At 40.2% G+C, this 15,500-nt stretch overlaps 1 protein-coding gene across 2 annotated transcripts in view; it reads left to right on the top strand.

The window, feature by feature from the left end:
• mat2b (methionine adenosyltransferase II, beta) overlaps positions 1-12,058 on the top strand; it is a 59,327-nt gene extending 47,269 nt beyond the window's left edge. For both annotated transcript variants that reach the window (XM_051934226.1, XM_051934225.1), the window contains exons 5-7: positions 3,165-3,358; positions 11,573-11,686; positions 11,803-12,058. In XM_051934226.1, the coding sequence (XP_051790186.1) occupies positions 3,165-3,358; positions 11,573-11,686; positions 11,803-11,976 (482 nt within the window). In that variant the 3' untranslated portion in view covers positions 11,977-12,058. The remainder of the gene's footprint in view (positions 1-3,164; positions 3,359-11,572; positions 11,687-11,802) is intronic.
• The last annotated feature ends 3,442 nt before the right edge of the window (positions 12,059-15,500 follow it).

The following is a 15,500-nucleotide window of genomic DNA, read 5'->3' as shown; positions in this document are numbered from 1 at the left end:
TGGCATCAATCTAGTCAAGATTTTTCGCTAGAAAAACCAGCTTGTTTACTTTGTCCGGCTTTAACAGGGCACGTTGTGGACTGACAACTTTACCTGCGGTGCTGACAACCCACTCCGATGGTGTGCTTGTGGCACAGACGCACAGGTACTTTCGTGCCACTCGCGACATCTGGGGAAAATGCCCGGCAGCATTTTTCCACCAGAGAAGTGGGTCCTCGTCTCCTTGAGTAACTGGCTCCAAACAGTAGGCTGTTATTTCAGCTCCGACTCAGTCCTCTACGGTGCCAACGGGACCTGCCATTGCATCAGATTTTTTTTGCAGCATACTTCCAGAGTCATCTTTTTTCGTGAGGGTGCAGGTTGCGCCTCTCCCTCTTCCACTCTGATGGCCACTGGACCTGCTGCCTCTAAGCTCACAATCTCAACCTGTAATTCAGCCTTGGTCTCAGCCAATGCGTTGTCATCCGTCTCATATCCTCCACGGTAACGAGGGTCGAGGAAAGTGCATTTTCGCAATATTTTGCACACTGAATTGGATTCATACTTGGCCACCAGCTTTGTTAGAATTCCAGTTTTGATTGACTTTGTTAGCTGGAGGTCATTTTCTGATGCAGCCAACACATTGTCCCTGCAGAGCTGTAGTATGGGGAGGATACAGGAACTGGTCACATAATTTTCTCCTGACAAAATATCAGTGAAGTCACCGACTGGTTTCAGTGCTTCGTGAACAGCTTTCAAGACGTCCATGTCCTGCCAGGTCAGGGACAGGCTGCTCCTTCTGTCATCAGACAGGACGTGTCTGATCGCTTGAGCCTGCTCGAGGATGCGCTCCACCATTGCCAGTTTGGAGCCCCAGCGAGTTGCGCAGTCCTGCCGACGGATGGATGGATGAATTAATTAATGAATGATGAATAAACGATTAAATGAATGAATAGGCCTAAATAAACAAATGAATGAATAAATAGGCATAAATAAACGAACGAATGAATGAATAAATAGGCCTAAATAAACGAATGAATGCATAAATAAATAAGGCCATTAATGTATATTATTCCATTTGGTCAAATTTGCATGCACATTTATTTTAGGATAAATAAGTCCCTTATGCGCATCAAGCCTGCATTTATTTGATAAAAAATACAGGAAAAAAATTACAATTTAAAAAATGGTTTTCTATTTTAATTTAGCCTACTTTTCAATATAATTTATTTATGTGATGCAAAGCATATATATATATATATATATATATATATATAAATAAAATATATATATGCCCCTTTTTTTATATTTGAGCCCCTGCCCCTGAGGAACTGTCTGCACGTTTTATGCTTATCGTTATGAGACTATGTTTTGGGAGTCCCAAGTCCACTTGCTTCTTGTGGAGTTCATGCTTACGTTGCCAGCTGTGTGAAAAGGCCCCGACAATATTACGGCATAGTCCGAGGGCGCGCTCGGTTTTTTTGCCTCTGGTCATGTAATCCATTTGTGACAGCCAAGTTTAGATTGTGACTGAAGCAGTATAGCCACGGCCAATGCAGGGACCTGATTGCGGCATGAATGTTGGCAGCGTTGTCAGTGGTTATGGCTGAAAGTTTTTTCTCGTCAAGTTGCCATTCCTGAAGTGCAGCTCTGAGCGCAGCAGCAAGATTGTCCGCTGTATGACTCTCAGGAAAATACGTAGTTTGGAGGCATTTGGATTCAAGTTTCCAGTCAGGTGTAATAGTATGGACAGTCAGAGACATATATGGTGTCATGTTAACTGACGACCACATGTCAGTTGTTAAGGAATAACTGTCTGCCGCTGACAGCAGCACTTGAACATTGTCTCTAACTTTACTATATAAATGTGGGACGGCTGTTTGTGAGAAATATTTCCGTCCAGGCAGCTCGTACTGGGCATCTAGGACCTTTACCATGTCCGTAAAGGACTTTTTTTCCACTGTGTGGAAAGAGACCATTTCCTTCGCCAAGTATTTTGTCACTGCATCAGTACAGGTTTTCCAACGGACACTGTCCCTTTTGTACTTTGTTGCTTTCCCGAAGACCCCCATTATCGTCGGCTGCATACTGGCGGTGGACCTAGATGTTGTTGGTCCTGCATCAGGAGGCGTTGAAACTGTTGCACTGAGTGAACTCGGGTCCATCCTCGCAGCAGTGAGTGGATGGTGGTTTCATATATGCGACCTTAGGTTCGAGGTATTTCCATCTCTTGCGGTCACCTTTTTGTTGCACAATTTGCAAATTGCCTCGTCCGTATTTACCGCCTCTCCCTTCTCGTTCGGTCGAAACCCAAAATACTGCCAAACTGCAGAAGTTGTGTTCTTTTTCGAGACCAGGTCACATGGTGCGCGACTCGCCATCTTTCCCCACCTCTCTCTTTCTCCTCCACGCTGTCACGTGATGACAACCACGCATACGCATTTTTAGGCATTAAATAAATTATATTTAATATTTAATCCTTGTCTCCCATATAAGTGCATTGTTTTTATGACTGTATAATGGTATTGAAACTGATACCGTTGCTATTTTTAGATCCCGCGGGATACCATATTACCGTATTACCACCCAAGCCTACTTCTGTGTATAATGATGGAGTACTGTCGGCACATTTCTGTACATATTGGAATGGTTTTGATAAATTAGAACTAAACCAAGCGAGCACAGTGCCTGTAAGGCCAACATCATTTTCTAGCCTGTGCAGTTAAGTAGAATGGTCAGTGGTGTCAAATGCTGCACTTAAGTCTAACAGCATAATTACAGTGGAGTTTCCTTCATCAGAGGATATCACAATGTCGTTTAGAACCCGCGCTAGTGTCGTTTCTGTACTATGACCAGTGCGGAAACCAGACTGGAATTTCTCAAAATAAATTGTAATGCGTAAGGTGTGAGTGAAGCTGATTGAATTTGAATTTATTTGTATAGCAATGATTAAGGCAAATGGCACAAAGTGCTTGATGTGTAACAGGCAAAAAACAGAATAATGAATAAGAAGTAAAAAAAGATTATTTTGTGTTTATTCAGGCATGCAGCAGTAATTATAAAAAAAGGGGGGTATGCCTTTGGAACACTGTCTTCTTGTTCATTGCATGTATAAATATGCTGTTAATACTGTATTTATCTGAGCTGCCAAGTTGTTTTTAACACTCACTACTTTTTGCTTCAAGGAGCTGCAGTTCTTCGAGTTCCTGTTCTATATGGTGATGTAGAAAAAATTGAAGAGAGCGCCGTCACTGTGACTTTCGACAAAGTTCAGAACAATCTGGAATCCTTTGCCATCGATCACTGTCAGCAGAGGTTCCCAACGTACACCAAGGATGTAGCCAGAGTGTGTCGCCAGCTGGCAGAGAAGAGATTACAAGTAAGCCATTGGGTTAAAGTAGTAACGTGTTTTTTTTCTAATTAGTGATTTTTTTTTGTACTGCAATAACTGCGACACAAATATAATATACGAGTACTCAATGAAAAGATCATAAAGATCTGATAGAACCAAAAATATTTTATTAAGCAGCTAAAATCTGTAATCCCTTTAAAACCAGTGATGACAACAGAAACGCATTGTGTTGCTGTGACAGAGAAGTGAGTGTTCAGATAGCAATGAGATAATAAAAAAGGGGAGTGGTGGCTGTGAAGCTATAAATCTCCATACTGGATTGGTCGAGCCCCAGGTTAACAACGACCGCCACCAGTACTGTTAGTCAACAGGGTGCTGGCGGAAATTGGGCTACTGTTGGCCGGAGAAGAAGAGGGGGCAGACGTGTCCGGATGCAGGAGGAGAGGAGGAAGGTAAAGAGAGTGGAACTGAGGGTAGGAACTTTGAATGTTGGCAGTATGACTGGTAAGGGGAGATAGTAAGCCGATGTGATGGTTGATATAGTGTGCGTGCAAGAGACTGAATGGAAGGGGAGTAAGGCCAGGTGGATCGGAGGTGGATTCCAATTGTTCTTTCATGGTGTGAACAGTAGGAGAAATGGAGTAGGGGTTATTCTGAAGGAACAGTATGTCAAGAGTGTTCTGGAGGTGAAAAGAGTGTCAGAGTAATGATTATGAAGCTGGAAATTGGAGGTGTGATTATGAATGTTGTTAGTGCATATGCCCCACAAGTTGGGTGTGCAATGGATGAGAAAGAGTGAGTTGGATGAAGTAATGAACAGTGTACCCAAAGGATAGAAAGTGGTGATTGGAGCGGATTTCAATGGACATGTTGGTGAAGGGAACAGAGGAGACGAGGAGGTGATGGGTAGGTATGGCGTCAAGGAGAGGATTGAAGAAGGTCAGAGGATAGTGGATTTTGCCAAAAGGCTAGACACAGCTGTGATGAATACGTATTTTAAGAAGAGGGAGGAACATGGGGTGACGTACAAGAGTGGAGGAAGATGCACAGAGGTAGATTACATCCAATGCAGAAGAGTTAATCTGAAGAAGATTGAAGACTGCAAAGTAGTGGCAGAGGAAAGTGTAGTTAATCTGCATAGGATAGTGGTCTGTAGGATGACACTGGAGATCAAGAAGAGGAAGAAAGTGAGGGCAGAGCCAAGGATCAAATGGTTGAAAAAGGAAGACTGCAAGGTTGAGTTTAGAGAGGAGGTGAAACAGGCACTGGGTGGCAGTGAAGAATTACCAGACAGTTGGGAAACTACAGCAGATGTAGTAAGGGTGACAGCAAGAAGGGTACTTGGCGTGACATCTGGACAGAGGAAGGAGGAAAAGGAAATCTGGTGGTGGAATGAGGAAATATAGGAGAGTATACAGAGGAAGAGGATGGCAAAGAAGAAGTGGGATAGTCAGAGAGATGCAGAAAGTAGACAAGAGTACAAGGAGATAAGGCACAAGGTGAAGAGAGAGGTGGCGAAGGCTAAAGAAAAGGTGTATGATGAGTTGTATGAGAGGCTGGACACTAAGGAGGGAGAAAAGGACCAGTGGGCTAGACAGAGGGACTGAGCTGGGAAAGATGTGCAGCAGTTTAGGGTAATAAAGGATAAAGATGGAAACGTACTCACAAGCGAGAAGAGTGTGTTGAGCAGATGGAAAGAGTACTTTGAGAGGCTTATGAATGAAGAGAACGAGAGAGAGAAGAGGTTGAATGATGTGGAGATAGTGAATCAGGAAGTGCAACGGATTAGCAAGGAGGAAGTAAGGACAGCTATGAAGAGGATGAAGAATGGAAAAGCCGTTGGTCCAGATGACATACCTATGGAAGAATGGAGCTGTTTAGGAGAGATGGCAGTGGAGTTTTTGACCAGATTGTTTAATGAAATCTTGGAAAGTGATACCTGAGGAATGAAGAAGTGTACTGGTGCCGATATTTAAGAATAAGGGGGATGTGCAGAGCTGTAGTAACTGCAGGGGGATAAAATTGATGAGCCACAGCATGAAGTTATGGGAAAGTGTAGTGGAAGATCGGTTAAGAAGTGAAGTGATGATTATTGAGCAGCAGGATGGTTTTATACCAGGAAAGAGCACCACAGATGCAATGTGTGCTCTGAGGGTGATGATGGAGAAGTATAGAGAAGGCCAGAAGGAGTTGCATTATGTCTTTGTGGACCTGGAGAAAGCATATGACAGGGTGCTTCAAGAGGAGCCGTGGTATTGTATCAGGAAGTCGGGAATGGCAGAGAAGTACATAAGAGTTGTACAGGATATGTATGAGGGAAGTGTGACCGTGGTGAGGTCTGCGGTAGGAGTGACGGATGCATTCAAGGTGGAGGTGGGATTACATCAGGGATCGGTTCTGAGCCCTTTCTTATTTGCAATGGTGATGGACAGGTTGACAGACAGATTACACAGGAGTCCCCGTGGACTATGATGTTTGCTGATGACATTGTGATCTGTAGCGAGAGTAGGGAGTAGGTTGAGGAGACCTTGGAGAGGTGGAGATATGAGAGGAGAGGAATGAAGGTCAGTAGTAACAAGACAGAATACGTGTGTATGAATGAGAGGGAGGTCAGTGGAATGGTGAGGATGCAAAGAGTAGAGTTAGCGAAGGTGGATGAGTTTAAATACTTGGGATCAACAGTGCAGAGTAATGGGGATTGTGGAAGAGAAGTGAAAAAGAGAGTGCAGGCAGGGTGGAGCGGGTGAAGAAGAGTGTCAGTAGTGATTTGTGACAGACGGGTATCAGCAAGAGTGAAAGGGAAGGTCTACAGGATGGTAGTGAGACCAGCTATGTTATATGGGCTGGAGACGGTGGCACTGACCAGAAAACAGGAGACAGAGCTGGAGGTGGCAGAGTTAAAGATGCTAAGATTTGCATTGGGTGTGACGAGGATGGACAGGGTTAGAAATGAGGCCATTAGAGGGTCAGCTCAGGTGGGACGATTGGGAGACAAAGTCAGAGAGGCGAGATTCGCATCTCTGCCGCTTGCTTATGTGGATTTCACTTTCACCAAACAACAAATCCTGTAATTCTCGCGGATAGGCCTCTTCATTGGGAAGAAACACTACTTTTCCCTAATGTCAACATGAATTAGACGATCTACAAGTCTCCGACTTATAGTTCGATCTCTTTTCGCTGTTCTGTTATTTCACCACGTAATCATTTCCATTTGTTTGTGCTAATGCAATCTTTATCCTTTTTTTGAGACTTTCTCATTTTAGTACTTTCAGTATCTCTAACCTGCTCTGCATGTGTATCGCACCAAAGTGTTTGAATTCTTTACGACGTTCTACTTTGTCATCTATTCTTTGTCTTTTATTTCCGGCCCTGGGCGTGGTTAAATCTCTTGACACAAAGTCTCATCTCATGGGACGTGAAAGTGTCTCTCTAAAAAAGTCACGTCTCATCTCGTCCTAGGAGTTTTTTATTATAATACGGAGACAGCTGTACGGACAACATCAACGTGATAGTCAAATTCATCCCATACTCAATTAGGCACGTCGGGTGTCACTGTACTCCTGGCTCTTTCAATGCTGTAGCAGGGCTACTTAATAAGTATTTATTTTTTTTTGTCTGTGGTGATTGCATTTTGTTTTCATCGTCCCATTTACTGTCCGTTATATGTGCGTCAGTAAATGTTGTCCCCTTAAGTGAAGAGGGGAAGGATGATGGAGGGAGAACGCAACCCAACACGGAAATCACCTGTTGGATCCACCAGTTACATCCGGGACATTCTACATTTAAACAAGAGGAGCGAAACGAAGAGGGAGAGAGAGGAGAAGTAGAGGAAAGAAATCAAGGAGCGAAAAGTGGAAGACAATTTACCCGTTCAATTACCAACTCATCACTGCCGATCATTGCTTTATTCCACTGCTTGGTTTTTCAACATCCGATTCATCATCTAGGCAGCCAGTGCCAAGAAACCCCGGAGTTCAGATTCATACCTGCCATTGCCAGGACTTTCACGGTGAGGTCGTTTTGTTTTCGGGAAGGAGCACAATTACAGCCAGTATTAATACTGCTGGACTTTATTTCGGACTTTTTTTTTTCACCACATTTCAATTGCTGTGTTTAAATAATCTGTTTTTGTATTTGTGTTCAGCATTTTTATTAATTGTTTAGGGGCAACAGAGTGTTTTTGTAAATATTTGTACATTTTTGTTTTTATATAGTAATTAGTCACTGGTGTCATTGGGATAATGGTGTTTTGCTTACACATATCTACGTTATTGAATGTTTGTTTGTCTTTTCCATTTATAATATATTCGTTTTTGATTTTACATTCCTGTCTACTGTTTGCTGGTTATTTTGTTTTGTGGGTTAAAAGGAAAACTTGTAAGCAGTACGGCATGTTACTCGATCAAGAAGCCTCAGGTCATCCAAGGAATAGTCTTAGTAGTGTAGTGGCCGGTCTGGGTAAGGGGTCGGCCATTACAATGCGATTTTGGAGATCATCCAGTGTTGTTGGGAGTGGTGGCACATAAACAGAATCCTTAACGTACCCCCACAAAAAAAAAAAAACAGAAGTCACACGGCGTGAGACCTGGTGATTTTGAGGGGCAGAAGTGGAGTGCCAAATTGTGGGCTTGTTTACGGCCAATCCAGCAATTGAGTGAGCTCTTTGTTGAGAAATGCGCCGACTGAAGGGTGCCATGTTCCGGTGACAGTCGGAAACTCAATGACCCCCTCTTTCAATCGGTATGTAATTGGTTCCTAGGTCTCACGGCTGTAAAAATATGGCGCTTTGAAATCAGTTGAATCATTTTGAATCACCCTGAATTTTTGTGTGTTTTTAGAAATTTTACCATTCTACAGCATATGTGCTGAAAATTCCATATTGTTGTAAAAGGAGAAAAAGTCCAGCAGTTGAATAAAAAATCATATCACCTTCTTTTCCCATATTTGCTTTGCTTGCTTGTTCTTTTGTATTTTTTTATAAACTCTCCCAGCATTTTTTAGCAAGAGAATATTTGCGTGTGTGTGTGTGTGTGTGTGTGTGTGTGTCTCGATTGCTTATGGGAAACCTGGGTAATTGGATACCCAGGCTATGCTTGTTCATTTTCATTTTTGGGTGACATTAAGCTCATGGACAAAAGCTGCTGATAGTGCTCTGTTGCTGCTGCTGTTCTATTCCATTCTTGTTTGGTTTTAAGATTACTGCGCCTGACAGTTAATCAGCTCTCTCAAGGAAATCAAATTAAACAGCTACATTTCATGACCTTCTATTCATTTTGTTATAAATATCGATAGTATTCGTTTCTCTCTTAGTCTCTAGTGTCTTTTATGTATGTGTACGGCACAAAATGTTTTACAGTAAAGATGTTTGCTGTGCATGTTTTGAGATATCTTAATAATGTTATCTATTTATATACACTACCAGTCAAATGTTTTAGAATACCTAATTTTTCTATGAAAACACATGCAGTTTAATATCTTAATGTTTCATGAAAGCAAAGCTAATAAACAATGGCAAAGAAAATAAGTCACAGAATCATTAAGTTTACAAAAGTTTATTGAAATTTTTGATTCAGCAAAGTAGCCACCTTTTTCTGGTGTAACAGCCAAATTGTGGTAGCCCTTTTGATTGTGAATGCCAGTCACGCTGTGCTAGTCACCAGCTCACCATCTTAAGTTAAGTGAACACCTGGGCCTTTAAATGTGCCTTCTTGAGCAGGGGGACCTTGTGGGAGCTGCAAGATTTCAATCCATTATGACATGGTATGTTACCGATGGCGTTCTTGGTGACTGTGGTGGTCCCAACTGCCTTTAGATCATTAACAAGCTCTTCCTGTGTAGTTTTGGGCTGATCCCTCACCTTTTTCATGATCATCCTTGCTCCATGAGGCAAGATCTTGCATGGAGGTCCAGATCGAAGGTGATTGATGGTCATTTTATATTTCTTCCATTTCTGAATAATCGCACCAACAGGTGTCACCTTCTCACCAAGCTTCTTGCTGATGGTCTTGTAGCCTATTCCAGCCTTGTCCCTAACGTCCTTTGAGAGCTCTTTGGTGTTGCCCACGGTGGTGGAGAGGTTGGAATGGAAGAAATTGATTCTGTGGACAGGTGTGCTTTATACACATAGTGAATTGAGATCAGGAGTATCTTGTCATTAATTGATTGACTGTAATTGCCAATCTCTGGGAACCAGAATTCTGGCTGGGTTGTAGGGGATCAAATCCTTATTTCACTCAGTTACATGCAAATCAGTTTATAACTTTTATTTAATGTGTTTTTTCTGGATTTTTAATTTTTAAGTCGGAGACTTGTAGATCGTCTAATTTGTGTTGCCATCAGGGAAAAGGAGTGTTTCTTCCCAATGAAGAGGCCTATCCGCGAGAAATAAAAGATTTGTTGTTTGTTGAAAGTGAAATCCACAAACATTACAGGCAAAAAATAAGAGTCTACAATAATCTTCTTGCGTTTGCATCATTCAATGTTCAAAACGTAGATTTACACAATAATGGACCATACGCTATCCATACTGCATCCACTTAATAGTATCATCTCCAGACAGAAGAGCAGCTTCAGCGACAGACTGCTGTCACTGTCCTGCTCCACTGACAGATTGAGGAGATCGTTCCTCCCCCAAACTATGCGACTCTTTAATTCCATCCGGGGGGGTAATACATAGTTATTGTCTGTTTTTCACCTGCATTATTATCATTCTTTAATTTAATATTATTTATTGTATCAGTATGCTGCTGCTGAAGAATGTGAATTTCCCATTGGGATTAATAAAGTATCTATCGATCTATCTTATCTTATCTGTGAAAATCTGAGGTCTCGCAACAATTAAAGCTACGACAAGTTTAATTTCAAAGAAACCACAATTTGATCAGGTGAATATTTATGATCACGGAGAAGCGATGCAACATAAAATCAAGAGAGTATGTAACAATTCCCATGAAAATAACAATCTCCATGAAAATAACAATCTCTTTAAATTGTATATCCGGATAACCAAACCCGGGGGTGGGAGAGCAAAGCGAGCAGGGGACAGAGCCTCCTTGTGTGTGTGTGTGTGTGTGTGTATATATATATATATATATATATATATATATATATATATATATATATATATATATATATTAATATAATCCTCTTTAATAAAATCCCTGTGTGCGTCCAGGTGTCCTTGTGTGTGTGTCTTCTGGTGACGTGCGCATGCGCGGTTAGAGGCGTTTTACGGAATTACAAACCAGTATTACTGCGAGAGGAAATTAAAGGTACACAATACAGTGACGCATATTACAGCCACATACAAGCCAGAATTACTGTCAGAGGAGATTAAAGGCATATTACCGACGCGCATGCCTGTATTACCGCCAGAGAAAATTTCAAGGTATATTACGGATGTACAAGACAGTATTGCGGTCACAGAAAATTAAAGACACACAATACACGGCGGCAGCCCACGAAGAACGGTCAGCTCAGCAAGTAAACGTCAACAAAAGAAAGGTTGAAAGAAAGAAAAATACGACCAACAAAAAGAATGAGGTCAAAGTCCCTTGCCATTTAATTTAGACCATTCCTACTAATGTTTATGCACTACTGTTCTAGCGCCTGTTATTGTAACGGGCTAAATGACTAGTTTAATATAATCTCACACACGCGCAGTGTGTATAGAAAATAACCCTCCCCTTTGAAAATATTCACATTTTGTTGCTTTAGCTTGCAAATCAAGCCCTAACTCACATCACCACAGTTCTTTTGGATTTTATGGCTTTTTTTTTGTTTTGTCCTGACATGCAGTGTGCATTGTGAGGCCTTTTACACACAGGTGCACATGTGTCTTTCTAAGAAATGCAAAATTTGTTCAGTTTACCTCAAGTGGACTTCAGTCGAATTCTACAAACATCTCAAGGAGAATGAAAGCAAACAGAAGGCTCTTGAACACAACTTGAAGGGCTACAGCAAAGGGTCTCAATACTTAAATGAATGAGAGATTTCAGTTTAGGATTTTGAGCAAATTTGCAAACCTTTCTGAAAATATTATTTCACTTTGTCATTATTGGTTATTTAGTGTAGATTGATGGGCAAAAATGGTAAATTTATCCATTAAGAATTAAATGTACAACACAATAAAATGTGCAGAAAGTGAAGGGGTCTGAATATTTTTTTTTTTAATTCACTGAATATTTGTATCATAACTGTTCTGGACCTTTCTGTTAAGTTTTCAATATTCCTTCTTTTTAGGATTCATCCATAAGAGGCATCTTTCACTTCTCTGGCAATGAACAAATGACCAAATATGAAATTGCCTGTGCGATAGCCGATGCCTTCAACTTGCCCAGTAGCCACCTGAGGCCGGTACGTGTCAGAAAATGTGAAGTTTCCAGTGAGGGGGATGTTTGTAATTTTCTTAATTTTTCTTCTTCATTTGCTAAATAATTGAAATGGCTTTTTTTTTTTTTTTAAATATACAGATAACAGAGCCATCGGTGGAGTCAACAGCTCTTCGCCCACACAATGCTCAGCTGAGCTGTTCTCGCCTGGAGAATCTGGGAATCGGACAAAGGACACCATTTAAACAAGGCATCAAAGAGTCACTCTGGCCCTTTTTAACTGATAAAAGGTGGAGGCAAACAGTCTTCCATTAGAAAAAATAAATTTAGCAAAGTAATCATTTTATTTTTTTGTGAAGAATCTGCACATATTTCAGAGGTAACAAAAAAAAAACAACTTTGATTTCATTGCAAGTCTGTAACATCTGTAGGTGGCATTTTCACATTTCTTTCCAGGTATATCCTTTAGCTGGCTTTACATGTACAGTATAAGGAATCCGCTAATATTAGTGTTTTCTTTAAATATTTTGAAATAAACCGCTACGTTGGCGTCAGTTTTGTACATCGTATTTGGCCTTGTCCGCTCCTGTTAAATCCATGTGGTTCAGCTGTGTTGATAAAGTAAGCTAAACACGTACACTTTATAGAATCGTATTTCTACATCATGTTTAACTGAACAATTTAAGAAAGGGACTGAAAATGAGTGTTTCATACATGAAGAAGGGCTTTATAAAAATAACTTTTACCTTTTAATGTTGTCCGCACCCTTTTGTTATTTCACTTAATTCATTTAGTTTTTTGTTAATTTTTTTGTCTTCAATTTTTTTTTTTTTTGCTCTCTTATTTCACAAAAAGCACAAGTACTTAGCACAGTGTATCCATACTATGTTTTGGACACAATTAATGAGAACAGAAAAAAATGTCACATTTTAGTTAATGTTGAATTGTTTATTTTGAATCACTGTAAAGCCTAATGGTAACAATTCTGTAGCCATAGTTGTCCGCCTTTTTAAGAGAAAAGTTCAGCAATGTGTCTATGTAGTGCAATATAGCCGCCAGTGTAGCCATTTTAAATTCAGGTAAACTTAAATGTTTATTACAGGTTTGTTTTTATTCCAGTTGCTAACAAGCTTTTGTTTAAAAAGTGAAGTTGCTTTTTCAAAACTCTTCACGAAGTTTGCATTAACATCGCTTACTGTGACCAAACAGCTAATTTTCACCTCCAAAATGCTCTACAATCACCAAATCAGTTAGCCCACATCTCAAAATCGACTCGTGTCATCAAAACATGTGTCCATTTCAGCAAGACCACTCGAGCACACAGAGAGTAACAGCGAATAATACAGTATGGACCATCTTATCAAGTAACTTTAATGTTCTGTCTACAGAAACACTGCATTAGAAAACACAAACACCTTCTCACTCTGTAACATGTCCGGGAAAGAATAAACCATGTTGCGGTATACTTCAGTGGCCTTTATTGTGAATAGATGTGCATTTATAGTTTACCCCAAACAGCCAAAAAAGTCCACCGTGCAAGTTCATCCTATCCGTTGGATCTGGACACAAGGTCACATCCACATCTGGGGAAGTCCCATTTAGCATGTCTAATCCAACTTTGGCAATGTTCTGGAAGAATATTATAGCATCCAGTAAGGACATTTGGTCATGTGTATGCTGGTCATGAATCTTTCACCTTCACGCAGAAAACAATTCCTCTGGGGTTTTAGAAGGGGGGATATTTTGGCAGGAAATGTGTGGACATCCTGGGGTTGTGCTGCAAACCACTCTGACTGCAGTGGAGCAGTGGAATGCCACATTACCCCTCGGCACAACAAATACTGGAGCATTTATCCTCAGTTGCTCTCTGTTGTCCTGTGGTACAAGGATCTCATAAAGTCAATTCAAGATTCAGAGGAGACATTCGGTGTTGTACAAACTAATGACTTGTTTATGGAACAACACTCCATTTCACATCCGCAGTTCAGAGGAGACATTCGGTGTTGTACAGACGAATGACTTGTTTATGCAACATCATGCCATCATTTCATGTCCACAATTTAGAGGAGACATTCGGTGTTGTACAGACTAATGACTTGTTTATGGAACATCATGCCATCATTTCACGTCCACAATTTAGAGGAGACATTCGGTGTAATACAGACTAATGACTTGTTTATGGAACAACACTCCATTTCACGTCCACAATTTAGAGGAGACATTCGGTGTAATACAGACTAATGACTTGTTTATGGAACATCATGCCATCATTTCACGTCCACAATTTAGAGGAGACATTCGGTGTTGTACAGACTAATGACTTGTTTATGGAACAACACTCCATTTCACATCCGCAGTTCAGAGGAGACATTCGGTGTTGTACAGACTAATGACTTGTTTATGGAACATCATGCCATCATTTCACGTCCACAATTTAGAGGAGACATTCTGTGTAATACAGACTAATGACTTGTTTATGGAACAGCACTATATTTCACATCCACAGTTCAGAGGAGACATTCGGTGTTGTACAGACTAATGACTTGTTTATGGAACAACACTCCATTTCACATCCGCAGTTCAGAGGAGACATTCGGTGTTGTACAGACTAATGACTTGTTTATGGAACATCATGCCATCATTTCACGTCCACAATTTAGAGGAGACATTCGGTGTAATACAGACTAATGACTTGTTTATGGAACAGCACTATATTTCACATCCGCAGTTCAGAGGAGACATTCGGTGTTCGGTGATGTTGGTCTCAGTGTGGCTTGGACTTTTGTCATTGCTCTTTGCCCAGTTAGATTTCTTCCTCACTAGAGTGTTTTTACCAGGCTAACTAAAAGATTGCCTGATATGTGGATGGTTATTAGACGAGATGACAGCAAATCACCTGGTTGGGTGATTAACTGACGTGGAACCAGCTGTGTTTAGTTTGATGATTATTTTATTTATTTATTTATTTTTACTTTGGTGTATTAAAACATTTTTGCTTTGATATAACAATGTAGTAATTAAGGTTTGACTCTATTGTTAATAGTTTTGAAACCCGGATGTAAGCGTATGCAATATGTCATCAAAACACACAAGGTTATGTTGGTGGTGGATTTTGAGTGAGAAAGCAATCCGTGAATTTTGAGCACTAAATACGTTTTGTGTAAAAGCAATGAGAATTGATACACAGATTACACTGCATTAAGGAGTTTGAAAAGGTGACTTCAGTATTGGAAAAAGCTTGTTAACAATTGAAAAAAACATTTGAATAAAATCACTATTTAGTGAAGACAGTGAAAAATCATACAAGTATATCCCACTGCTGAACCATTGTAGATTGTTATGTTTTAACAGGCATTTAAATTGTTGTTCCTGTTGGATCCATTTTTCAATAATCTCTCCACACGTTTCATACTTTAACGTTTTATTATTACCTGAGTCTTATAATGAAGATTTGTGGCACTAGTTGATTACCAAATACAAAATATCGGCGTTTTTCCACTTTTGTAGACTTAAAAGAATTGCACTAAAAAGAATATACATTGAGATATTTAATAAAAAAAAAATCCAAAACATTTTCAAGGTTGGCCTTTAAATAGTTCAAGTACACCATTGCAGTATTATTTTTGATAATATTTTGAGTTCTTTTGAATTTCTCAGAATGTTGAGGCATTATAACACAGTTAAGGTCGGTATGTCAACTGCTTAGTTAAATGAGTCTGCAATTTTCATTTGTATCTTTTTAAATTTTTAAAATGATTTTATGTTTGTTCTGATAGCTTAGGCTGGGATGTGTTATTGGTTGAGGCTTCCATGGGAGAAGAACATGTAGCTTTATGTGG

Source organism: Erpetoichthys calabaricus, chromosome 11 (genome assembly GCF_900747795.2).
Source record: "Erpetoichthys calabaricus chromosome 11, fErpCal1.3, whole genome shotgun sequence".
Classification (NCBI taxonomy): Eukaryota; Metazoa; Chordata; class Cladistia; order Polypteriformes; family Polypteridae; genus Erpetoichthys; species Erpetoichthys calabaricus.
Note: the sequence above shows the minus strand (reverse complement) of the source record. Positions and strands in the feature narration are given on the sequence as shown.